Raw genomic sequence first — 26,953 nt, 5'->3', positions numbered from 1 at the left:
TGCAGGGGCATTTGGGGTTTTTCTTTTATAATATAGATATTATATACAGATAGAAACGTGTATAACACAAAGGCTCTTTGCACAGTATTTCTGACCTATCTCATGAGAGAACCAGCTCTTGCCAAATTCCCACCCAACTTCACATTCTAGAGGCTACAGTTCACACCCCAAAGTTTGGACACTTCTCTCAGCGGAGGCAACGCTTAATTTAACTCCGACGTGGGGTTGGAGCTTGACATTCGTTCCCTGAGGGGGAGGCAAACCTGTTCAGAGAATGGCTCTCATCAAAGACCATTAATTAGATGTGGCAGGGCAGAAGGTCTCGGTAGGAATGATGCCCCAGAACAGGCCTACAATTTGTAATGACAAATGATGCAACCATTTTTAAATCTAAGCATGTCCTACAATGTCCCTCTCCATCTAGGGCTGGGGGAGAGGCCGCATTTCCCCTGGGGCCAGGGGCAATACACCCCACCCACTTGGAGCAAAAACATTGACAGTTCTAGCCTTCATGCCCCTGAGGTGGAGGAGGTGTCGCTGAATCATATCCTACAGGTTAGTTTAGGGAATATGGTGGGGAAGGGGGAAGTTAGCCTCTGTTAGTTAATCCAGTTCATCTTCCTGCCAATTGAAGGAGATTGATCACTTCACACCCACCCACCCTTGGCTGAGAGAGCAGATCAGTGGTCAGAAAGAACAGAGAGGTTACCTAGGCCACCTGAGGAAATGCTGCAGCATCATTGCAGCGTTACTGCGCTCCAGCTGACTGCATCCTTCCTGGGACCTGGGCAGTGCCAGTGCAGAACATGACTTGGAAAAGTTCTGGAGGAAACAACAGGTTTCTTAAGCCCCTGATGAGTGCCAGCCTGTCTCTGAATCTCTAAACATGTGGAGCTGAGCACATTGGTAATCAGAGTCCCCACTGCCATCTGCAATTTCCCACGCTCTGTGGCTGTGGAAGGAGAACCCAATCGGTGAGCATGAGCTCTGTATTTCAGCTGTGGTAGATTTCACAGCCTGCCTGCCTCCTGTGAAGACCCAGGACAGCAGCTCTTACCATGCCACAAAATACTAAGTGCTTTTGTGGATTTGTCAGAACTTGTTTAACATGTGGCTCTGAATAATTAAAAGCAGCCTTAAGCAATCATTGTCTTCATTCATCTCTGGATTGCGAAAGGATTCCCACTTAACCCTTTGGAGACAAGAGAGAGGCATATACCCTCACCTCTTGCAGCACCTGTTGGGCTGGTAGGCTAGAAATTGCCAACCTTCTAAGGATTAAAGGCGGTTTAGGCATAACATGAGACAGACCAGGGTTTTAGTCCCCCAAGCTCCACTGATGGATAACAATAAATTCTGCACTTTTTTGTTTACTTTGTTACATACATACCAACTCCCCTGGGTCCTCCCTGACATCCAGTTATGTCATTCTCCCTTCTATTCAAAAGGTGGCTGCTGAAATGTTTATCTCCTCACATCACCCACTCTCTGTATCCCAATGCTTCTACACGACATCAAGTTTAATCTCCATGCCCTGCTCCTTTGAGGGTTTACAGAACTGCACCTCTGCCTCCATATCCATCCTAGCCTCTTATCCCTTTGTCTCTCCTCTGCAAGTGATGTCTACCTTGGTGAACTATTTGTGTGCTTCTCAAACAGACATTTCTGCATTTCTTCCCATGCCACCCATGTGCATGACATGTCCTCTCAGCTGTGAAGTGTCAAGCCACTTCAGTGATGTCTTTACTGACAAGACAGAAGACTCGCTGCTTCCAAGATGCTCATAAGAAGTGCGTTGACCATGAAATATTTTTTAGTTTAAAAAAAACAACCCTTGTAATAGATGGGCCAGACTTTGCCCTTGCCTGAGATGAATAACCCCCATGACCTTATCACTGTAAACCTCATCCCTTTCCCAATCCTCTCTACCACTTCTAACCCCCACTTCTGGCAGAACGTTCAAACTGTAACTGGAGGCTCTTTAAGTGCTGGGATCTTAGGTAAGATTTCCAAATGTGTTTAAAATCACTGGGACCTGTGCTCCTAAGTCACTTGGGCCTAGATTCTCAAAGGAAATCCAAGACCTTGTCTTTCTATTTATATTGTAAGTACCCAGAACACTTTGGGGAGCTGTAAACATAATAAAAACTTAAGGAATGTATGTTTTCCATGGATGGGAGAGACTATTTTGTGCCCTTAAATGCCCGTTTTTCTTTTGCAATGTGTTTCTGTTAGCACTCTGTGTGCAAGTGGGAGGAGAATAAGCCCCTAATTAGATACCAAGCAACCCTGAAAGAGTTGATTACCTCTGTAGAAGAAAACTATTTAGACATTAATCATGTCACTTCCCCAGACCGAGAAGACCGTGATGTCACCCAAATATGTTGAGTCTCCTTGTCTCAGCTCATCCCAGACGCTTGCCAGCAGCTACCCTTTTTTTTTCCTCCTAATCTTGCCTGCATGCATTTAAATTAAACACAGATCGTAGGAATGGGCGTCCTGTCTTTGTGATGGATTATTAGGAAGGAAAATCAAGCTGAGCAATTTATTCAAACTGCTGTTCAAACTACAAAAATTCTGTGCGCAGTTGCATTTCATGCTGCTAGGCTAATGTAGTGACTCTTGCTTTATCAAATGAAAGGAGGATGGCGGGGGGCTATTCCCGCTTACCCTTATTAAAAAACAGTAGCTTTTAAGTCACTGGGCCTGATTCTGATTTATAACCAAGGCCACTTTGCACTGCTGTGGGCTATGAAGTGAGAGCAAATTATATTTATTCACACCTACTTCCGGGCCCTTTTATACAACCAGACAATGCAGAGGGGCCTTAATATACATGAGGATCAGGTCCATTGAACTTAACTGACCTCTAGCCAACAAGCCAGATGTAAACAGCAGGCCAGCTTCAGGCTGCCTCTTGAGACTGTATAGAAGAGATGGGCCTTATCCTTTGTTTCACACAGCATTCCTGCCATTCTAAACCCTGGACGGTGAGGCAGTTCTTCAAACACTGAGGTGACTGTTGTAAATACGTCTATAAAACAAGCTTCCTAAAAAAGTAAACTTAATCCCTTTCACTCTTTAGTATATCCCACTGGATATTTTGAGTCTTTAAACTGAAAGCCACTGGCATTACTAGGACGATTTTTCTAGTGCACAGGTCCTCCAATGACTAATTTAGATGATCTAATGCCATGGTAAATTAGCCAAAAGAAGAGCTCTGTGTAGCTTGAAAGCTTGTCTCTCACCAACAGAAGTTGGGCCAATAAAATATATTCCCTCTCCGACCTTGTCAAACTAGCTTAATGATAGTCTTTCTTCTGGCAGTTATGACAAAGTGGCTTCCCATGCAGAAAATAAAGCAAACCGATTCTGTTTTAAACCGGTTTAAATGTCCAATACCAGCTGGTTTGTTCAACCCGAGTCAAAGTCTCAGACCAAGCAGGGGCAAGCCCGGTTAGAGTTAAATAAAGAGACCTCTAAGGAACACCATTCCCAGCATTGTTCCCATATGCTAGCAGAGTGGCAGGGGGCAATGATGCTGTTGAAGGTGCCATCTTTCAGATTAGCTGTAAACTAGTGCTCTCGCTCCTGCTGGTGATAAAAGGTCCCATTGTTTTTGCTTTGTTAAGAAGGTGTTAAAATTACACCCGTCTGTGATGTCCGCTCCCATTCGCTTTCCAGAGTCCAGCTCATGATCCTCTCTAACTTTCCCCTGTCATTCAGCTGGCAATGGTATTCTTCATCGATGTCCAAACTGTTGGGCCCTGCCATGCAGCTGCCACGTTCCATCATGTATGGGCAAGCCTGCCTGTGGTGGCAGATGAAATGACCGCACACCTGTTTCAGAGGAGTGTTTCATGAGGCTCAGTTCAAGTGATTGGTGCAAAGAGAAATGCTGCTTCCTTCCTGTGCTATAGAACAGTCGTTCTCAATCAGGGGTACGCAGAGGTCTTCCAGAGGGTACATCAACTCAGCTAGATAGGCGCCTAGTTTTACAACAGGCTACATAAAAAGCACTTGCGAAGTCGGTACAAACTACAATTTCATACTTGTTTATCCTGCTCTATATATTGGACACTGAAATGTAAGTACAATATTTATATTCCAATTTGATGTATTTTAGAATTGTTAAAAATGAGGAAGTCGGCAATTGTTCAGTAACAGCATGCTGTGACACTTGCATTTTTATGTCTGAGTTTGTAAGCAAGTAGTTTAAGTGAAGTGTAACTTGGGGGGTACACAAGACAAATTACACTCCTGAAAGTGTACAAATCAGGGAAAGGGGACAAATCAGAAGTGTGACAAGGTTGCGAGCCACTGCTCTAGCAGTGAAAAGCATTACTCCTGAGGGCATTCCGCGCCAAAAAATTAAAAATTCTGCAAATTTTATTTGTTAAAAAAATGTGGACACTCTAGCATGGCATTGGGGAGCACGGGCCAGTGGCCACCCAGAGGCGGGAGATCACCCTGCAGCTTCCCCTCCAGGACACGGACTCAGCGGTGAGGCTGCACCCAACCCTGACACAGCGAAAGGACTGGGCCTGCCCCAGAAACAACCCAGAGCCCCGTTCCTCCATGCCAGGTGCTGAGGGAGTGGGGCTCGGTGAGGTGGGGTCCAGGTGCAGCTGGTTGGGGCTCAGTGGGGTGGGGGTGCAGGTGGCTCATCAGTGTGGTCCAGGTGCAGGGAGAGTGAGGCTCATTGGGAGGGGGTTCTGAGTGTGGGAAAGTGTGGCTCAGTGGGAGGCTTTGGGTACAAGGGGGTCTGGATGCACAGGGGTTGGGCGGATGCAGGAGCAGCTCCCTGTACAGGGATCCCGCCCCCTGCAGCTGAGGAGCCATGGGTGCAGGAAGCTATGGGGGGGGAAGAGTTTGCAAAGCTTCCGGCGGCTCAGGGAGAAATCCTAGGGGTGGGTCTGACCCTGCCCCGGATCCTGTGCAGAGGAAGAGGAAGTCCTGTCCTACCCAGCTGGGGCTAGCAGCTCAGCCCAGCACAGAGGTAGGAGCCATCAGCTGGGTCTTCCCCAGTCCTGCCCCCTTCCCCACCGTGATTTACCTTTCTGCGGCTGCCCAGGGCATCCAAAACATACTGAGGGGGAGGGTTGCATTACCACTCTTGTGGCTTCCCTGTCAGAGAGTCATTTTTCTGCGGTGAAGGAAAGAAATCTTCAGGGGACATAAATTCTGTGGATGCACAATGGTGCAGAATTCCGCCCAGGAGTAAAAGCATTATTATTTTTAACAGGACCTGTAGTTGAAATTAGTGGAGGGGAATGTCTCTCTAAGAAGAATGTGGATGGGAACCTTTCCACACAACTGCAGCACTCTGAGCAGTGTGCCATGGCAAATCAGTGCGATGAGTCTACAAGACTTCTACTGCTTCCCTGCCTACCTTGTGAACGGAGAGAGCTACACAGTTAAAGTACGAACTGCCTGTTGGGTCCATGACACAGAGCTATGCCCGTTCTCGATTGCGATAGCCTGGAACCTGGAGTTCTAGGCAGGCTTCTTTTCCTCAAGCCAGATATGATCACTCTCATAGTGCAGGGGGAGGGGGAAAATGCACTGCCCTGACCCTATATGCATTATTTGGGTGCGTTTCACCAAGCAGACAAAGGAACAGAGGGTCTTATATTTACGAAGTGGGTTTGGTTCTCAGAAAGCCTGCTACTAAAAGCCTTTGAGATTGTCTGCTCTAAGACTGACCTTTGAGGTTGATAGAGGCAGGGTTAATGGGCTTGGTCTGATGGCTGACAGCACATTGCCCAGGCATGCGGAAAGCCCAGGTCGAACTTAGGACTCTGACTCGCAGGATTGGCCATCGCAGGGACAGCCACGTAGTCTGAGCTGTTGAGGCGGAAATATTAGAGAGCTGACCCCACTTCCACAGCAAATACAGCTTCTACAGACGAGACTGAGGATTGCAGACACCACACTGCCTTCAATTAGTTCTCTTCCCCCACCCCATTTAAAAAGTCTGGCCTAAACCTGTACCTATACCCCCTGTCCCCTCTGTACCAAAGGGCCTGGCAAATGACGGTACGTTGCCATGCTACCCTAGCCTACAGCATCGGCTCCCCCATCATAGAATCTTTAGAAGCATTATAACTCTACAAACAAAATCAATGCTCAGTCCACTCTTGCTCATTGTTCACGCTCTCATCCTCTCAGGGGCAAAGTAGATTCCTGTAGCCACCCATCTGGAGTGTCACAATCCCCCTGAAAGACACAGCTCTGGGCTACAAAGATGGGTGCTGCTATATTGAGCCACAGCTCCAACACAAGTTGAAGAAAGGGATTTAATTAGGAGGAGGGAAAAAGACGGGTGGAATCCTAAGTCCCCTGTAAGCTGCGCAGCTGCCTATTTAGCACAGTGCAGGCACTCAAGGAACCCACCTGGCTCGGACCTGCTGCGAGCCCCAGCCCCAGACCTGCTGTGACTTATCCTGCAGCCTGATCCCCGGAACTGCCACGGTGTGGGGGAGAGGTGCCTCTCCCCACCAGCTCAGGTGCTGCTGCAGGGGGAGAGAGCTGGGGGAGTCCTCTCTTCCCTGCTGTAGCCTTGGAGCACCTTCCTGCACCTCAAACCCCTCATCCCCAGCCCCACTCCAGAGCCTGCACCCTCAGCCAGAGTCCTCACACCCCTGCACCCCAACCCTCTGCCCCAGCCCTGAGCCTCCTCCCACATTCCAAACCCCTTGGCCCCACCCCCACGACATGAATTTTATGTGCAGCCATATGAAGGTGATGTATCTCACATCACCTCTGTATTGGTGCACATAACAAAATTCATTCTGCACAAGTGTGGGGAAAATTAAGAGGGAACACTAGTGGAAACCCTCAAGACTTTCACTCGGACTGAACTTGCTCCTGAAATGTTTTGAGTAGATGAGAAGCCTTCCTTTTGGGGTAGAGTGAGGGAAAGTCTAAACAGCAAAACCCAACCCACTCCTAAATGATCATTTACTCAGTGTTCTTAGAAAGACGTCTTTAAGTTTAGTTTCATTAGCAACACAACGGATCCTGCTTAAGAGCAGTACTAAAGGAGATTCTGCAGTCTCTACTTATGGCCAGATGTTGGAGTGAGTGGTTCTCCATGGTGAAATGTACAAGTACTCCTCTGGTGTCACAATCAGCTTCTTTTTAAGCTTTCATTTTATAAATATTAAATGTCTAGCCCTTATGGTTGTAAAGAATCCTTGTGGCCTTGAACTGTCCTACTGAGTCTGCAAAGAGCCCACTAGATACATAGAAACAAGGGGTCAAATCCATCTCTGGTATGACACCATGGACTTTAAAGGTTTACTCCAGGGATGAATCTCTCTCTCTCCCCTAGGCCTTGATGGGAAGCTCATTGAAGTCACTGGAAAGATGCTCATTGACATCAGTGGTTCTGGATCAGGCCCCTGCTACTTTAACAGCTTGTTCAAGACAAAGTTAATGCATCCGTATTGATCCCTTTAACGATACATGTCAGGTCATTTCTTGGATTTCCCATGTTTAAAATGGGGGAAACCTGGCTTGTAAAGAAAGCATTGTGTGTCATCAGGCATTGGTCAGCAGACTCTCAGCAAAATGGAAAAAAGACTGAAAGTCTGAGCTATTCCTGCCCTCCTGTGAGTAACTCAGGAGTTAAAATCTCAGCGTAATAATAATTCAAAGAAATATTTAACACACAGGCAGCACTTTATATCCCTAGATCTCAAATCACTTTACAGGGTTGGATTAGGACGATTATTCCCATTTTTCAGAGCAGAAAGGTTAAGTGACTCACCCAAGGTTGCACAAGAAAGTGGCTCAGCTGGGAACAAAAAACAGGGGTGAAATCCGGGACCCATTGAAATCAATGGCAAAACTCTCCTGGGCTTTTGTGGATCCAGGATTTCACCCCAAGGCTCCTGACACCCACCCCAGTGTCTTATCCACAGGCTTAGCTGTGTGCACTGCCAGAGTGTGAAAATCCCGAGGACAAATACTAGCTCCAATTTGCAAGAACAACTCCAATTAAAGTCAGCGCATGTGGGCATGTGAGGATATGTCTACACCACAATCAGAGCTGTGACTGCGGCATGTGTAGACACACCTGAGCTAGCTTTGATCTAGCTATCTTGAATAACCATAACCGTGAAGCCACAGCAGCATGGGCTGGCCTAGGGGTAGGCAACCTATGGCACACATGCCGATTTTCAGTGGCATTCACAGGGCCCGGGTCCGGGGGGGCTCTGCATTTTAATTTAATTGTAAATGAAGCTTCTTAAACATTTTTAAAACCTTATTTACTTTACATACAACAATAGTTTAGTTCTATATTATAGACTTATAGAAAGACCTTCTAAAAACGTTAAAATGTATGACTGGCACATGAAACCTTAAATAAGAGTGAATAAGTGAAGACTCGGCACACCCCTTCTGAAAGGTTGCCGACCCCTGGGCTAGCCACTCGAGTACATACCTAGGGTCCCAGGCAGGGTTGTATGGCCCTTGATGCTGCAGCTTCATTGCTATGGTTATTCAAGCGAGGTAGATCAAGGCTAGCCCAGGTTTGTCTACATGGGCTGCAGTCACACCTCTGACTGCAGGGTAGACACACCCTTAGACGTCTGAGCTTCAGTGGTGTGCCACCAGCATTTGTACAGGTAGAAAGTTTCTACAGCCACTTAATGCCTTCTGGTTACTATGATCACACCAGGAGGTCCTCCTCTACAGAGATGGGAAACTTACAGAACTTCCGAGTAGTCACATTCTCTGTTATGAAGAGGAGACTGAGTGCAGCCTAGAGAAGGGAGTAAGCAGGGCCATCCTTAGGCACACACAGCATACGTGGCTGCATAGGGCACCTGAAAATCTGGGGCACCACCAGGACAGCAGGTAAGAGTGGGTCAGCTCCCACATTGCAGCGCGCGCTGCAATCTCCTTCGGCAGGGGCCGTATTCCCAGAGCTGAATGAGCCGGTGCGGCGCATTCTGTGTGAGGGAGAGGGTACGGGGGTCTCTGCGGGGAATTGTGACTCTCCACTGCCGTGAGGCGGGCCAGGCGCCTCAGTATCCTTTGTTGCCTCATCCCTCCCCGCCCCGGGCTGCCGCAGTGTCTGCTGCGTACAAAGGTCGGTGTGTGTCAGCAATGGGGGGCGGGGGGGAGGTTGCACGGGGGAGTTTTTCTGAGGGTCCGTGGATGGGAGCGGTGGCTGTGCCCCAAGTCGGGCAGTTTAATAATACTGCGTAGGGCCCCATAAATCCTAAGGGCGGCCCTGGGAGTAAGGGTCAAATCCTGCACACCCTGACTCATGTGAGGAGTCTCACTGAAGTCACTGGGTCTACTTGTGTGAGTGAGGGTTCACAGGATTGGGTCTACGAAGTGGCACAAGGTAGCTGTAAAGTGACTGCTACTGACAGCATGGCCCTTGGCTGCCCAGATCTCTGACAATGCACATGACTGGGTGACATACAAGGTTCTGGGAACTATTTGTGGGGTTTTGTTAAATGAAAAGAGACCTTTTGAGGCAGTTTCTAGAGCCAGAAGTGAGCTAGCTAGCCAATACAGGAGCAGTTTGGTATGTCTATTTATTGGGTTGTCAAATTTCACCAACTGTTTGATACATCTGTGGTTCTCCCCGGAGGGGGCCCACAAGAGAGCACAGTAAAAGTGTGCAGCTTTTAAGAATGTTATTGAGAGTTTTATTACTTTTTAATTTTTTGCATACTCAGATCCCATTAAAATAAAAAGAAACTGGTGTGACTGCAAGATTCCTTTTCCAAGGCAAATATTCCAGCCTTGGGGTGGGGGGAGGGCAAAGGGACCGATTCTAACAATCGCTTCTTAAAACTGTAACTAAAAGGAAAAATAGCAGCACTTCCACATATATTATTATCTCCACCTACATCAGTTCTGGAATTACAGCAGGGCTATATCATCCCCTGGCAGAGTGGAGAAAAAAATAGCAACTTCTTACAAATCCAGCCTCGGAAGTCGAAGCGCTGGCCACAAGCCCTTCCTGGAGTTTGGCGCTTGATGAGCGACGTTGAGGGAATTGGTATGACAGCAGACCAGAAGTACAGCAGCAAGTCGGTACTTTGCAGGAGATCGACAAACATCATGAAGGGGAGCGGTCTTTGGGAGGAGTCAAGGCAAAGCCCAATTACTCTCAACAGAAACCAAATGCAACTTGCTACAGAAAAGACATCCTGACCTACTGCAGCTCCTCCTCGTGCTGAGTATAGCCACTTGAGTGAAGTTCTGAGAATACAAGGGCTGTTTGAAAACCATAGATAACACGTGTCCTTCAGTCATCCCAGATTACATCAACAGTGGCAAGCACACATGGAGGAAGGTCTCTGCTTCATCCCCAACCAGCCATACCTAAGTTTGGGCTCTTTACAGTGGGTTCTCTCTACTACATGCCCAAGTGGTTTCTAAGGGTATGTCTACACTCCCTGCTGGATCGGCAGGCAGCGATCGATCCAGTGGGGATCGATTTATCGCATCTAGACTCGATAAATCGACCTCCGAGAGCTCTCCCGTCGACTCCTGTACTCCAGCTCCATGAGAGGCGCAGGCGGAGTTGACAGGGGAGTGGCAGTAGTCAACTCACCGCAGTGAAGACACCACGGTAAATTGATCTAAGTACGTCGACTTCAGCTATGTTATTCATGGAGCTGAAATGGTGTAATTTAGATCGATCCCCCCCGCAGTGTAGACTAAGACAAACACTTTCTCACAGTGCAAATGGTAGGCTATCCTTCAGTTTACTACGCCTCTTTTCAGAGATCCCCTCCCACACGCCTTTTGCCTCCTATGTCCCCCCACAATCACATATGTGAAACTGTCACCTGAGTTCCAATTGTGGCCTACAACACAAGCCTGGCACTGACTTCCATAATACTAATCTATTTGCCTGATGAGACAATGGTAGGATAATTCCAAAGTTCACCTGGTCAGTTTTGCAAAGTAACTTACACTATGCAGCTGGGTGAGGTCCAGTTAAAGAAATACATTTTAGATTTAAATTCTGCACAGCTGAGAAAAGGAAAGACAACAATTTATTCCTAAAAGTTTAATAAGGATATACTGAATACATGGTTATGAACGTTTTCTGTGCACGGATGCAGAGTACAACTTCCTTCAAGTCTACACAGTGGCATAGAAGAGTATGTGTGATCTAGAACAAAAATCCACAATGCAAGCTTAGATCCTCAACCAAGTTCCCAACTCAAATGCATTCAGGAGAAGGCATCCCTTGAGTCATTAGGAGTGATCTTACATTAAGTGACGGTCAAAAAGAGCCAGATTTTCCGAAGATGTGCATACACGTTTGCAGTCCTGCAATTGGATGTACCTGCCTTATACTTGAAGCACTAAAAAGATATACATGGCAAATCAGGTAAATACTCACATAAATATGCAGTGCAACTGAATTCACAACTTTAAAAGTCCACTCCAGAGACCTATCAAAAGTAAGACGGAGGGCCAGAGGCAAATTTAGGATTTCAGAAGGCCCCCTACAAGAAATGAACCCGAGACTGTAAACAAGAGGTTTCCTCACTCACCCTCTTCCCATCGCGCACACACTGTTCTTGTCAGAACACGCCCCCTACCTGACATTTCCCAGTATTCTGCTGTCTCAGAGATTTGAGAAGCAATGCCCTGAGGCAGGACTTTATGGCTGTCCATCCTATCTGACAATGATGTAACAGCATCTCGAGCATTCTCTTCTGGCTAAGCAATCCGATCTGCAGGGAGCAAGATCGCGAACAGATGTCACAAAGGTAGGCTTGGCAGGATTAGATTTAAATTGGTATCTGTCAGTAAACGTTGATTTTAGCTGACACGCTGAAATCAACGGGGAAAAAAGAAATATCCATCGGTAACCGTCGGCCCAAGAGCAGCTTGCCCAACGTCACTCCTTGTGCCTGCAGGGATCGGATGCCAGCGGCCCTGTGGCTGTGCAGGGAGCATTCTGCAGCTCTGCTGTCATAGCCCCGCTCGCGCACTCACCAGCCAGGAGTTGAGGGGCCATCCCCGGGCAGGAGCTGTTCGGCAGCAGGGTGGCCTCCCATGCAGCCAGGGGCTTGTCTTCCTCCTTACAGTCCTGGGCTGGGGTCTCTGTTCCATGGGACCAGGAATGCAGCCTCTCCCACACCTTGGGAGACCAGCAATGCAGCCCCACTGCCAGCGCTTCCCTAACCCCAACCCCATCTCTACCCCCTCCTTAATGGCCCACAACTGTAAAAATAAAAATAAATTAAAAATAGAAATCTATATTAATCATTGAAATTGCAAATAAATAAATACATGAAAATCGAATTCTGCCAAGCCTACACACAGGAATGGGCAGGCTCCCACTGAAGACTTGGTGTGACGGTTGGCCCTTCTCAACTGGTTTTTCATTTCTGTCTTTCTCAAAGTGTTTGTTAATTGAGGTTGCTCTCCATTCAGGACTGTCCTTGGCTATGTCTTCCAAGGTATCAATATTTATGCATCGTGAGCCGAGATTCTGCTTATGGGTGTCTTTGAAACGTTTACGTTGACTGACCCTCTAGGGCTTTCCCAGTTTCAGCTCATCACAGATAACTATTTTCAGGAGTGTACCATTGTCCATTCTGATAACAGGACCTCTCCATATAAGCTGAGTTTTGATACTCATTGGCTCCACGCTGGTTGTTTTGGCTTTTTCAAGGATGTTAATGTTTGATGCTTGGTCTTGCCAGTGGCCCCTCAGAACAGAGAGAGCGCATGTGACATTTTTCAAGTTGCTTGATGAGTCTGCGGTAAACTGTCCGTATTTCACACCCATATAGAAAGGATGTTATCACTGCTGCAATGGATATCATGTTTTGTTGACAGTTTGATGGTATGCTGGTTGAGTATCCTATGGTTAAGTCTTCCAAAAGCCTGGCTTGCCTTTCGTGTTCTGTTTGATATTTCTTGACCCAGGGAACCATCACTTGAAGCAGTACTGCCAAGGTATGTAAAGTGATTGATTGATGATCTTTACCACCAATGGATATTTGGTTCAGTGGTAGTTTAGTGGTTGCCGAGGCTGGTTGGAAGAGGACTTCAGTTTTTTCCAAGCTGACGGCGAGTCCAAACTGTTTAGTGGCCTCTTAGAACCGGTCAAGCGTAAACAGTAACTTTTCACCATGATTAAGTAGGGAACCATAATCCACAAAAAGAGCTTCAAATATGAGTTCCTCACGGAATTTTGTTTTTGCAGCAAGCCTTTGGAGACTGAAGAGTTTTCTATCAGTTCTGTACCTTATGTAGATGCCCTTTTGTCAGTTGTGTAATTTAGAACAGCTGCAAAGAAGAGACCAAAGAGGACTGGTGCCAGCACACAGCCTTGTTTCACCCCCTTGGATATGGGGAATGGTTTACAGAGGGTATTTGCCCAGTCATGTCTTTGCGGAATTGAGCTATGAGAATGAATTTGGTGGGGCAGCCACACTTTTCAAGAATTTTTCATAGGCCATTTCTGCTCACCATTCCAAATTCTTTTTTAGATCAATGAAGAGCATAGAGTTCTGTGTTTTGTTCTATGCATTGTTCCTGAGTCTCTCTCTCAATGAAAATCATGTCTATGATGCTCTGACCTGATATAAACCCACATAGGGTCTCTCATAGAAGCTTTTCTGATACTATTTTGACAAGCCAATTGAGCAAGGTACGACTGAGGATTTTGCCACCTACAGATAGCAGGGAGATGCCCAGGTAGTTGCCACAGTCAGATTTGTTGCCTTTATTTTTCTATTGTGGAACTATGATTGCATTTTTAAAATCCTGAGGAATTTTCTCAGTTTCTCAGATATCCATAATAATTTTGTATAGATGAAAGTTTTGGGGCCCGCAAGTTTAAAGATTTCAGCAGGCATGCTGTTTTTGCCTGGTGATTTACCTGATTTCATTTGTTTGATAGCTTTTTGCACTTCCTCAACGGTAGGCAACTGTGCAATTTCTTCATGTATGGGGTGCTGGGTTAGTTCCTCTAGCACTTCTTGGTTGACAGTAGAGGGATGGTTGAGTAGCTCAGCAAAGAGCAGCCCCTATTTTTCAGAGATGCCTCTCTTTTTCTTCATTAAGGTAGATTCATCTGAACACCTTTATGGAGCTGGTCCGTTTCGATGGCCCTTAAATGGCCTTCAGTGAGTCATAAAACAACTTTACGTTGTTTGTATTGGTGTAAGGTTGTATTTCTACTTTCTTTTCCCACCAGTTATCCTGAAGAACATGAAGCCGTATTTGACTTTATCCTTCTTTGATACTGATTCTTTGCTGTTTTGTCAACACATAAACACATTGTTCTTTTCCTAAAGGATCTTTTTTTATTTAAATCATTTTCATCAAAGCTATCCTGGTGCTGTCTTCCAAGTTTTGAAGGATGGCTGATGTGAATATATTCCACTTTTCGGGTGTGTCCTTGGGTGAGGATGTAATACTATCAAATTTTTCCTTTTTTTTCCCCCCTCAGTTTGTCTTGATTAAATCAATGTCTCAACTTTGCTATGTTCAGTTTCAGTTTAAATCTGTTCAGCATTCTTTATTTCACTGAGGGGCAACAATATGGAAACTTAAAATGGCTCCAATCCTCCTGTGATCAGCCCAACTGTTTGCTTCTTGCTTGGCTCTTGTGATTGTGATGTCCCTGATATCTCTTTGCCATATAATGACATAGGCAGAGACCAGTGCTTTGATCTTAGATGCATCCATGAAGTTTTGTATTTGTCTGCTTTCCTAAAGCTTGAAGCAAGCATGAGCTCATGCTCAGCAAACTTGCTGAGTAGCAGAAGACCAGTGCTGTTCATTTTTCCAACTCCACTATTCTTTATTACACCACTTCAAGCCTCTCTGTCTTTTCTGACTCTGGCATTAAAGTCTCCCAGTAGTATGAGTTTGTCTCCCCTAGGAGTAGAATGACATAATTGAACCAGAATAGAACTGATCTTTGATTTCTTCTGTACTGTTCATGGTTAGAGCATAAGCATTGACAAGAGCTACAAAGCATGAATTTCCAGTGGGAACTTGTAGAGTCACAAGGCATTCAGTTTTGCCCACAGCTAGGTCTTTCAGTGATTTTAGGAGGCTGTTTCTAACAGCAACAATGCCATAAATTCGGTCTTCCTCTGCTGGTTTCCCTTTCCAAAAGAAGATGTAGCCACCTCCGGAGGGTCCTTTATGGACCCTTCGACTGCAAGTTTGGTTTCACTAAGGGAAGTGATGTCAATCCTATATTTAGTAGCTTCCGTTGCAATTAATGCTGTACATCTTTCAGGTCTTGATGTGTTATCTCTGTCCACTAGAGTCTGCATGTTCCATGTCACCACATTGAGATCTTGTTTTTCTTTTAGAATGCCTGGTGTGTGGATGATCCCCCAGTCGTGGTGAACTGGGCAAATTAAAGTTGGGCAGGCAATGTTTAGGTTATGTTTTCTAACCCTTTCCCTTACTAAAATGAGCACTGGTGAACTAAAAATGGCAACACCCCAGTGGCTGAGCAGCCCAAGAGCCTTGCTGCCGAGAATCCAAGGCTGAGCGACCAGAATCCCAGGTTGCCTGCGTGCAGGTTTGTGACTAACACTTCAACATAGACCTTAACCCAAGCCTCCCTCAAGGCTGGTTGTTCCCATGACTTCTCCCTGACAGGCTCTCAGTTACCTCAGAGAAACCCTTGGTGCCTGATTTCCACTGCCCTGCACCTTGTGTAGCCATTTACACTAATGCAAATCAGCTAATGAGATCTCTCTGGTCTGACTAACAGGGTGAGTCCAGAAAATAACTCTGTACCTCCACATAGGAATCCTAAAGCCTGACAGTGTCACAGAGACAGTCCCCTGTTGTGTTGCCTCCTTCCCCCTCCGGGAGCACCTTTAATAATTTTTTACTTTTAACAGCTTAAAGGAGCAATATCCATTTTTCCTAAAAACTCACTCATTCACTGCAATGGGAACTCAGCATATATAGCACCTTTCAGTTTAAAAGAGAGCAAGAGGTTGCTCAGCTGGCTGGATTTGGAAATTGAAATAGTTTGGATTTTGGTAGGATGAGTACAACTGAGGGAAGTGGAAGAGAACAACAGGGAAATCACAGGCATGGCATTTGTCTGATATGGGGAAGAAGGGAAGAAGACACTAAGGGCTTTTCCTCACTACCGCGCTGCAGCCCATCAATTAAGCGTGTCTGGTGAAGACACGCTACGTCAATGGAAGTGCACTTTCCTGTCAATGTAATTAATCCACCTCAACAAGAGGCAGAAGTTGTGTCAGCGGGAGAGCGTCTACCACCGACATTGCGTGGTGTGGACACCGCATTAAGTCGATGCAAGTTACTTTGCTCAGAGGTGGGTTTTTTCACACCCGAGTGACATAACTTGCATTGACTTAAGCGGTAGTGTACACAAGGCCTAAACATGCAGTCAACAGAGGAGATCAGGTACTGCCTTTGGAAGTAGACATTGCTATTCCTCCTTTTTCATGAAGGAGTGAGGATGAACCCCTGACAACTCCACATCACTGCAGCCCTTCCCAAGGGTGGGGAACGCCTGCCTGAAGGGACAGTTGAAAGGGAAACCAGCACTCAGCTTGGAGAACAGAGACATTAGGGGACCCCAGATGAGAGAGGCCAGCCTGGATGGTTTTTAAATTGTGCAAAGGAAGCTTTTTCTTTTTATTGTAAAGGGAGGTGGATGGGAGACAAGGTGCCTGTCAACTGGACAGAATTTATCTACTAAGTATGGATAAAAATCTCAGTCCAAACCTGTAAAGCAAGCAGCTAAAATAATTCCACTCTGGAAGCTGCTCACAGCTGCAAAGGGTCAGAGAGCACAACAGCTGAAACATACTTTTGCTACATTTGTTTCTAAGTTTCCCGGAGTGGCCTTTGGGGATTTTGCCTTGTGACTTCCATGAAAGTGAATGGGCCAGATTCACTGCTGGCATAGCCAGGTGCTACACCAGGGAAGTCACGTTGAGTTGGAGCTATTCTTCTAGGGCACGTGGAAAATGGTGTGGCACGGGAGGGTCATATCAAAACAACAGTTTTTAATACAGGCCGTGCTGACAAGAGGTTTTCTTGACCAAAGCAATTCAGGCCCTGATTCTCCACTGTATCTGACCCAGTAGCAACTAGGGGGCTGTTGCTGCTCCTTGATTCAGGCTCTGGCTGTACTAAGGGCTGTACAGGGGCCATTGGAGGACATGGTGTAGCTGAGCTCTTCTCTGTCACACTCCGTTCCCTTCACTGTCCTGGATATGCCCCCACCCACTTTGAAACACTGCTTTCTCATTACCTGGAGCAGTGCTGGCGTGGCTGGTGTAGGAGCCACCTTGGCAAGATTTATGCCCGCAGCGTTCCCCTGCATGCCAAGTGCCCTTTGACGGCTGGAGAATGCAGCTCCCGTCCCCCTGCACTATCCCCCTGTATTAACAGGGAAGGGTGAAACAAGTTGAATAAACTGCCCTTCACCTCCTTCCTTGCTGCCAAACTTTCACCCCAAGCAGCCTTTGCAGGGTTGAAAATTCAGTTAAACCTCCCTCCCCATTAATTAATTGTAGAGTTAGGCCCAAATCAATACCGTGCCTGCAAACATCTCAGTCTCTGAGGAGGTTCAGACTGGAGTCTGAACATAGAAGCTATCCCCTATCTGCTCAAATCCAGATCCCTGATCTGCAGCAGAGGACCAGCAAGGCTTTCCCAGTGTGGGTGGATTTACACCCTTGCATGGCAAATCTCAAAGTGTTTTATAACCTATAAATATTCCCCACAATTTACAGATGGAGAAACTGAGGCAGGTTTGGGTCTAGACTACCCTGATTCCCAGCCCTGTGCCTTGACAACAAGCCTGTCCTATGTCCTGTCCTTATATTTCTGTAACTATGGGATCTGTTTATTAAAAAAAAATACCTGATTTCTATAGCCCATCCCAAATACATGATTGAAAATTAGGGTTATGCAGTTAAACCCCCACTAGTTCTATAAAAATTCCACCTGATGGTTACCTGAGTGGTGTTCTGATTATTTTGCATCACTGGCCAGCTGGAAAACTGGGAGCTAAAACTTCCTATGCTGGCTATGAGCCAGCTTGTAAATAAGAGACCTTCAATTGGCTATTGAGCTTCTACCATCATTCTCCCGAACAAGGCAATAGAGCTCCTTCTCCTACATGTAAACAGTGCTGTTTTGTCAACCTTGCATGAATCAACATGACAGAAGTTACAACCAATGACAAATGTCCAGTCATTCCTAAGCTAGAGAGACAGTTACAATTCTCATAGCTCCTTGGAGAAACCACCAACTTCATAAAACTATCAGCACTGGCAGAAAGAACATAATCCAAAAGTGTTAATTCTGTAAATAAGCATGAATCGTCCCCACCAAATACTGCTAACAAAGTATTTCCCCTGTTTATTTTAAACCTGAAAGTGACACACGTGTCCACCCCCTCCCGCAAAGGCCAAAAGCCATTGTAGACACACCCACCAGTGGTATCTGCATCTAGGATGACCAGATAGCAAGTGTGAAAAATCAGGACAGAGGGTGGGGGGTAATAGGAGCCTATATAAGAAAAAGCCCCAAATATCAGGACTGTCCCTCTAAAATCGGGACATGTGATCACCTTATCTGCATCTGAGACTTTGCTTACTAAAAGTGTGTTCTTTCAGAGTGCAGGGTGGCCCAATCAAGGACATAGATTTGGTGCCAGCAAGAGTGAGGACAGAAGCTTCATAATACAGAAAACACTGGCTGAAACAATCTCTCACTTGGAACATTCAAGTTCATATTTCAGATAAGACCAGAGCAGGGAGTCTGCTTGTGGCAATACCATGTTACGTTAAAACATTACATGACCATCTAAAAGAAAGCTACCATCAATTGCAACTGCTGTATATTCCATACACTTGTGTTTGCAAGTGACGTGGGGATACACCTACCCACTGCGGCTTACCCTGTTGTCCTCTTGAATCTCCCAGTCACTGGAGAAAGTTATGACATGTTGCGCCTGAGAGCAATTGGAAAACTGGAAGAGACTGGAAAACATCCTTCTGTTTTCCTGTGTGTCTGGAAATATTGCATCCTGGAAATTTACTCCGTGAGGAAGGAGGTTATAATTCTCATCCATTCTGAAACAAAAATCAGATAGTACTTACGTCATGTCAAATCATGGGGTATTTCCCCCCCATCTCTGTTGTGTTTCTCACCTATACCAGGACTGTTGCCTGAATGGGCTACACTGGGTGGCAGGAGACTCCTAGGCATATATTCATAGAGAGTGTAAACAGCCATTGGTCCATGACACCTGCTATCATGACAGCATTGTACACTAGCAGCGGTTCTGCCCAATAGGCTCTAAACCTGCAATGAGTTCCACACAGGCAGGCCCCTGCAACCACACAGATGTCAATTGAGCTCCTCCCACCAAGGGCCCATTGCACGACTGGAAGCATAATTTGGGATAGTCCTATATTTTGGGTATTGTTTGATTTTTCTATGCTTCAGTTTGCCATTTCTTTCCAGGTACCCACAGATCTAGATGGGCACAATTTAAAATAATCCATTAATAACTAATACAAATGAGCTTTTAGAGATATTAGCAGACACCATCAAAACACGTTTTGTTATGCTTCTCTGCCACCACTCCCCTGGTCTGAGATACACTGAGTGGTTCTAAACAAGTACTGAGTAAATTTCACAAATATTTTTGTATTTAAAGGTTTGCTGAGATGGCTTTATTCCCATATTATAGTTTCTTATTATTTTGATGACCTTAAAATGAGGATTTGGCTGGTACCCAGAAGAGCAAAGTAAGTAAATACTTGGGGATCAGAGCTAAACCCATGTGCCAAACTTTTGAGAGAAAAGACACTGGCACCTATCAAGTCTGTAAAACTGAACAGAATCTAGTGTACCTACTTTGGTCTCATAGAAACAAAAAGGCTGAGCTGTACACAGCTAAATAACAGCTCAAAATAAATCCGGTGCACAGGAATACCAAATTATTGTTTGAAATGCTGTATCTTTTTGGTCATGAAAGACATTACCATGGTTTGTAAATGAGCAAGATCGCTGTAAGAAGTTAATACCACAAATCACTGAGCAAAAATTAACAACAAGATGGGAACAAATGCCATCTGCTGGGATGTTTATTTTTCTTTAGAAAGCGGTGCTTCATCGTTTAGTATTTTATCTGCTGCAGGCTTCTAAAACAGATATTGTGAGGGGGAAAAAAATCACTTTTACTGAGTTTAGTTTTCAAAAGATAACTTGATTTGCCTCTCTGTTATTAGCTAGAATGTTTGAAAAACTTTATACCCTCTATCTCAAGTTGGAAAAAAAAAACAGTAACATGCTCAGTTCTAAACCCAAACATAAGAATGGCCATACTGGGTCAGACCAATGGTCCTCTTAGCCCAGTATCCTGTCTTCCGACAGTGGTCAGTGCCAGATGCTTCAGAGGGAATGAACAGAACAGGGCAATTTATTGAGTAAGCTGTCCTCTCATCCAGTCCTAGCTTCTGGCAGTCAGAGGTTTAGGGACACCCAGAGCATGGGGTTGTGTTCCTGACCATCTTGGCTAATAGCCATTGATGGACCTATCCTCCATGAACATACCAAGTTGTCTGTCAAAAATATTCTACAAAAAGAAAAGGAGTACTTGTGGCACCTTAGAGACTAACAAATTTGTTTGAGCATAAGCTTTCATGAGCTACAGCTCACTTCATCGGATGCACAACTTTCCAAACTGTCTGTATAGATCATGGTGCTTTTACCAGTCTTCACACTTCAGCTGGCTAGTTATACAGTACTTCACATCAAAGAAACTGACACAGAGGATTAAAATTTACAGAACACTGTAAATATCAACACTGGAAATGTAAGATCCAAACCACAACAACTATAAACAAGCTATAGTAAAATGCATTGTTCGATTTTTGTTGAGGTCATAAAATCATTTATAGATATATCTGTCACACACCCTAGATTTCAAGTAAATTGAACATGTTTGTTTCTACTTTCTGTAGTCTAGGAAAGCACTAATTAAGCACCACTCCTTCCAAGAAAAATCACAATAGAAAGTATTCTCCTCTGAACTGTGTACACTCACATCTTCTCTACTAGGTGAATTTGTACCTACCTGAGCAACAATAAGTATGAAATTCCACTATCCAAAGAGAGGAGACTTGCTCTCCCACATGTGCTGCAGCTCGTACTATTATCTCTAACAGAAATGTACAAGGCTCATCCATGATATAGTTACACACCAGAGAACATTTGCTTTTATTCACTCACTATACAATACTCGGTCATTTCTGGCGGCTCCCGATGTATTTTAGTTACAGAAAACATACCGGACTAACTTTTGTTTGGCTCAGAGAAGCTCTAGAGATTCAGCTGCACACAAAGTGAAGATGAAGTGAAGGAGATGCTGGGGTGAAAGTGTTCTAGAAGTGCAGCGCATTTATGAACGAGAAAATGTTCTCGCTCGTTCTCAAGCAGGGCATGGGCCACACGTTTGTACTCACCTGAGAAAGAAGAAGTAAGCGTAATCCTGCAGGACTGTGTGGGAGTGACAGGAGAAGTAGCCCAGTCCAGTGAGGTTAAGCCTAGAGCCTGCAGGGACTTCCAGCATGCTTCCCCAAGCCTGGTCACACAGCATCTCTATCTCAGCCGAGTAAAAGAGCCCCCCCTCGCTGGCTTCATATTGCCAGGGCAGGTAATTATACATGCTGTACATCTCCTGGTGGAGTGCCAGCACCTTGGCGTACACTATGATCTCCGCCAGCTCAGCCCTGCAGCTTTCACTCAAGGGTCTCCAGTCTGAGGGCAGCTGACAGCCCCAGCATGGGCTGAGCTGCCTTCCAAGGTTCAGCAGGGCCAGCAGCAGCATGCGCAGCATGACGGATGAGCGCACAGTACACGCCCGACACTTTGGCTTCCCAAGGCAGCAACTGCAGCTACTAGGCTGCCGCAGCGCGTGAAACAGGATCCCTGCGCACTGACCCCGCTTACTGGTGCGGCAGGGGCTGGTGACTGGGGGCCGAGCCCCACCAATCAGGCAGGCGGCGTCCAACTGGAGCGAGGGAGGGGCCGTGACAGCCCGGCCGCCGCGCCTTGCCCAGAGCCAGCCTCGCACGGGCTACAGGCAGCAGCGGGAGCGCAGGCGCACAGGGGACTTTTCAAAATTGGAGCAAGGCGTCTGCTGCCCCTGCGCGTCTGCGCGCTGCCTGCGGGGAGGGGACGGAGCCCCCGGCCGCAGCCTGCCTGTGCTCTGAGGGGAGAGAGAGGGAGGAGAAGCGGGACTAAGGGAGATGCCTTGTGGCTGGGTCGCAGATCTGGGTTGCAAACAAATCTCTGGCCCTGCCTCTTTCTGTGCCCTTGAGCATGTCACTTAATCTCCCTGGCCAAGATCCTCAGAGGTGTTCAGGTGCTTTACTCCCACTGAAGGCAAACACCTGCCTTTGGGGATCTGCGCCCCAGCTCCCCCATCTGTCAAATGGGGAAGCTACGTCCCTATCCGCCCGTGTGAAGATAACATGCATGACGGTGCCTTGGTCCCCACTCCTGCAGCTGGTTCTGGGTGGGCAGATCCCCTGCGCCCATGCTGAGCCCCTGGGCAAGGCCAACAGGGCGCCATGCTGGGCCAGCTGCAGGAGCAGGAGACAATGTAAATGCTATGGGGCAGGAACGTGGTTTGTACCGTGCCTGGCACGGTGGGGCCCTGGTCTGGAGTGGGATCTGTGGGTGCTGCTGCGGTGCAAATAATAGCCTAGAATGACTGTGTTTGTCAGGCACTCGGAGTCAGTGGTGCTGGGGGCACCCTACATAAGAACGCAGGCAGGCAGGATGGGGTGAGGAGTGGATGATAAGGGGCAGTAGAGACTCAGTCATAGAATTAGAGTGGGAGACGAGGAATGGGGTAAGAAGTGAGAGGAAGTGGGATTGAGTTGGTGAAGTGAGGGACGACTGAGGAAGAAGCAAAGGAGAATGTGTGGACTGCAGCTTCCCTGTATCCTCCTTTCCCCTACCCAGTGGGAAGGGGAGGAGTGGAAGAATTCCCCTTAACCTTCCTCTCTCATTCAATGCACAAGAGATGAGGAGGAAGAAGACCAACTTCTGGGCAGGGGAGAACCCCTTCCTGTCAGCCCATCTTTTCTTACCAGTCACATGTTACCCCAGGCTACTTCTCTCCTCCACCTCCTGCTTCCCCACTTTGCTTACCTATATTAATTTGTTTCAGTCACACATATTTAAAAGCGCCTATCCCTAGCTCTAGGCATTTTTTAAATCACACACAAGAAGAAAGATAAAAATAGAAAGGCAGGTCCAAGCACATCAACCCTTTCCTACCATCTCATCCTATCACATCACAACCTAGAGGTGTCTAGCGGTACATTTTGGTCTCTTCTGGTTAGCAGGACTACTAGGCCCTGGAGAATGTCTCCAAGGCTCTGACTACCACTTCAGCAACAGGATACATCTACCAGGGAGCATTTGGATCTCACACCTCTTACAAGTATTTCCTGAGGCCAATGGCACTGAAGACCACCCAACTCTGTTATAATAATAATTACATTTACTATTACTGCCCTTTATCTGAGGATCTCAAAGGGCCCAAACCTGATCAACTAAAGTTGATAGGAGCCAGGAATTAGGGTTTCCATATTTGAACATTCAAAAATGAGGACACTCCACAGGGCGGGGGCTATTTCCTTGCGCAACCCCCGCCCCTGGCCTGCCCCAACTCCGCCCCTTCCCCGCCCCCATTTCAACCCCTCCCTGCCCCATTGGACTCCTTCCCTAAATCCCCGCCCTGACCCCTCCTTCTCCCCTGAGTGCGCTGCGTTCCCCCTTCTCCCACCTCCCTCCCAGCCGCGCAAAACAGCTGGTTCGTGGCGCAAGCACTGGGAGCTAGGGGGAAAAAGCAGGCACTCTCTCAAATGATCAACATTCACTTTCTTTCTCGAATGATCAACATTCACTCTCTTTCTTGAATGATCAACTTTTCTTTGCGGAAAAATAATAATGGCAAAATCCTGGACGTTTTTAGATATTTAAAAATTCCTCCCAGACGGTGATTTAAGAACCAAAAAGCCAGACATGTCCTGGAGGTATGGTAACCCTACAAGAATAGGCCCAAGGCACCTATAAAAGTCTTGTTAGCAGCTATACATCATGCAAAGTTAGTTAAATAACAGTGGCTCAACTTCTGCTCTCAGTGACACTGGTGTAAATCTGGAGTAACTTCACTAAGATCAGTGGAGTTACTCCAGATTTACACTGACAAAGCTGACAGCGGAATGTGGTCCAGAATGTTAAATAAATGCAATATTCACTTTTCATTAGTAGACAGTTCTCCTATACCTTAGTTCTTCTTCATAAATTTTATGGAAAAACAGCAAAGATCTGCCTAGAAATAGATTTTTTAAAATTTATCCCCCCTCCCCCCTCATTCTAGAGTAAATTTGACTGACAGACTCAAACCTTTTTCAACAGTCTTCAGAATCTGTTTCTTGGAGAGCAACATGTTGATTCATAACTGTCAAGAAAAGGTTGATGGGGAAGCCACAATAATAAGAAATAATAATAAGAAAAATTACACAACAAAGGTCAAGGAATCAACAAACTACATGTGATTTTGAAAATGTAATCTCCCAGGGCAAAGTTCTCTTGTTTTGCAAACTGTGCCAGAGCTGTGATTATTAGGGGATAGTTCACAGGTTTGTTCTACAGATTTTGGGTGCAAATCAGAACTAATGTTCTTATTCAACTCCCACTGAAGTTGAAGATTCGATGTCATTGAGTTCAAAAGGAGCTGAATTGGACCCTACTGTATTGCTGTGCAATGCTGTATGTAACAATTATGAAGGCATCGGTGGTAACCCCTTAGTTAAGTTTGTATTGAAATTTGCACTTAAACAGTACTCAACCCTCTGTCAGACTTCGGTCGTTGGATTTAGGCTCCACTTTTAGCACAGTAACTCTTCCAGGGACCTTTGAATAGTCCATGTAGTTTTTAAAGAGAAATCTTGACTAACATTTGCCAAGGAAACATTTAAAAATACTCCCTCTTTGAAATGTTGCCCTTTTCTCACATTTACTTGGGTTTGGGGATTTCCCTACACCCCCCAATGGAGGTGCTTACCCCCCCTGAATTTCCCCAACGCCCACCCTCCCACACACACACACACACACACACACGAGTTCTGTGAACTAGTTACATACTGTGTTGCCAATTTAGTGATTGTTTGGAAATGTGAATTGAAATTGAAACATTAATACACACTTTAAAAGCATATACAGTGTATGATAAAATACGTGTATCTGAAAAAGTATAATAGATTTGAAAAGTATGAACATAGACTAGCTTCCTTATACAGCTGTTGTTTTTATGACCATGTCAGTGCATTCATTTAGGTGATGTTGGCCAACCTAATAATTTCAAATTATGATTTGTAAGCAAAGCCTAAATGAGCTCTCCCTGACAGCTAGTGATGAGCTGGGGGCTGGGGGGAAAGGCTTCAGGACCAGATTGTATTTACATTCACACCTAATCTACCTAGGTATCCAGCAAACAGAGCTGTGTTGCCCAAGTGATAGATTTTGGCTGGGGTTGGGTTACAAATCACTTGAAAGCGGGGGGGGGGGTAAAGAAATGTTGTTATTCTTACTGTATGAGTAAAGGGCAGTAGAACTGTACTTAGCCTCTGCTGATTAAGGGCATAAAGAGAGAGGGTGGGGACAGGTGTTTTGCTTGATGGTCTGCCTGAGTCAGAAGTACTATTTGACCTGCCCCTCTCCACTGTTTAAAGACAGAGCTGATTAGGCTCCATAGATAGTCTTTTGTTCTTTTAAGTGACCACAACAGCTGAAATCACTGATGATCAGGTCTAAGTGCTTAGACCTGCTGTGGGACAGTGTTTCTGTGGAAGAGACGGCCCAGTCTGCACTAGCAGCAAGGTTCCCCCACTGAGAGCTCAGCTGAAATCACTGAGAGCTGGGTGGAACCTCATGAGACCAACTCACAGAGGTCACAGTGGCAGGTAGCAGCAGAAGGTGACAGCACAGGGCCATTGGCAACAGAGCGATGGAGTGAATGGTGGCACAGCGAACAACAGTGGCCAGAGCGAACAATGAGCAGCTGGAGGAACGAGCAAGGCGCCTTCTTGCCCCCCAGCTGGGAGGTGAACTCATGTGAAAGCAGCTCTGAACTCTGAGTCTCCACTGACCAAGGACAACACCGGTGTGTGTTAATGAGGCTGTTAAGAATGCTGGAGACTCAACACAGTTCATGCGAACAAACATGGCTGTGGCATCCTACTTTCTATTTAACCAAGAGATACCACACTCTACAAACTGGGAGGCCAATGTTAAGTGCATTGTCACTTGTTCATCCTGAAGTTGAACATTGCTTCCAAACAAGACCACCAAATGCTCACTATCTTTCTGCAAGAAACTCAGCTGACTGGCTAGACGCATGCGGTGCAGCAGTGAAGGACTCAACAGTTCAAAAAGTGAAGAACTCTCTCACCACATTCAAAAAATTTGCATTCATGGCTGATGAATGCACCAATGCAAATGGTCATCAAGTATTAAGTCATTGTGTTCGTTATCTTGATGTCAATGGTAGGCCAGTAGATGCATTTCTAGATATTCAAGTTATAAAAGACAGATTGGCTGCATCTGTGACAACCCACATCTTAGAAGAGTTAAATACTTGTCAATGGGACCCCAAACCAATGGCTGCTTGTGCATTTGATGGAGCTGCAAACTTCTCTGGAAGACATGGTGGAGCACAAGCTTTGCTCAGAGAAAAGCGTAACCCTAATCTCTCCTATACACACTGCAGAGGCCATCTACTCCAACTAGTGCTAGTACAAGCTGCAGACTCTTCAAAAAATTTTAAAAATCTATAAATGTAATGTCTTCATTATATTCTTGTTTTCAGCAAGAATCCAAAAAGACTGAATAT

At 46.0% G+C, this 26,953-nt stretch overlaps 1 protein-coding gene across 1 annotated transcript in view; it reads right to left on the bottom strand.

Annotated features, from left to right (window-relative positions):
• Positions 1–22,120, bottom strand: part of CCDC3 (coiled-coil domain containing 3) — a 70,323-nt gene extending 48,203 nt beyond the window's left edge. Inside the window, exons 1-2 of the mRNA XM_084616963.1 lie at positions 21,507–22,120; positions 18,932–19,106 (exon numbers count right to left, since the gene is read on the bottom strand). Of these exons, the coding sequence (XP_084473089.1) occupies positions 18,932–19,106; positions 21,507–21,880 (549 nt within the window). The 5' untranslated portion in view covers positions 21,881–22,120. The remainder of the gene's footprint in view (positions 1–18,931; positions 19,107–21,506) is intronic.
• Between the last annotated feature and the right edge of the window lie 4,833 nt (positions 22,121–26,953).

Source organism: Lepidochelys olivacea, assembly GCF_965140295.1.
Source record: "Lepidochelys olivacea isolate rLepOli2 genome assembly, chromosome: 1".
Classification (NCBI taxonomy): domain Eukaryota; kingdom Metazoa; phylum Chordata; order Testudines; family Cheloniidae; genus Lepidochelys; species Lepidochelys olivacea.
This window is presented reverse-complemented; position numbering and strand designations above follow the sequence as displayed.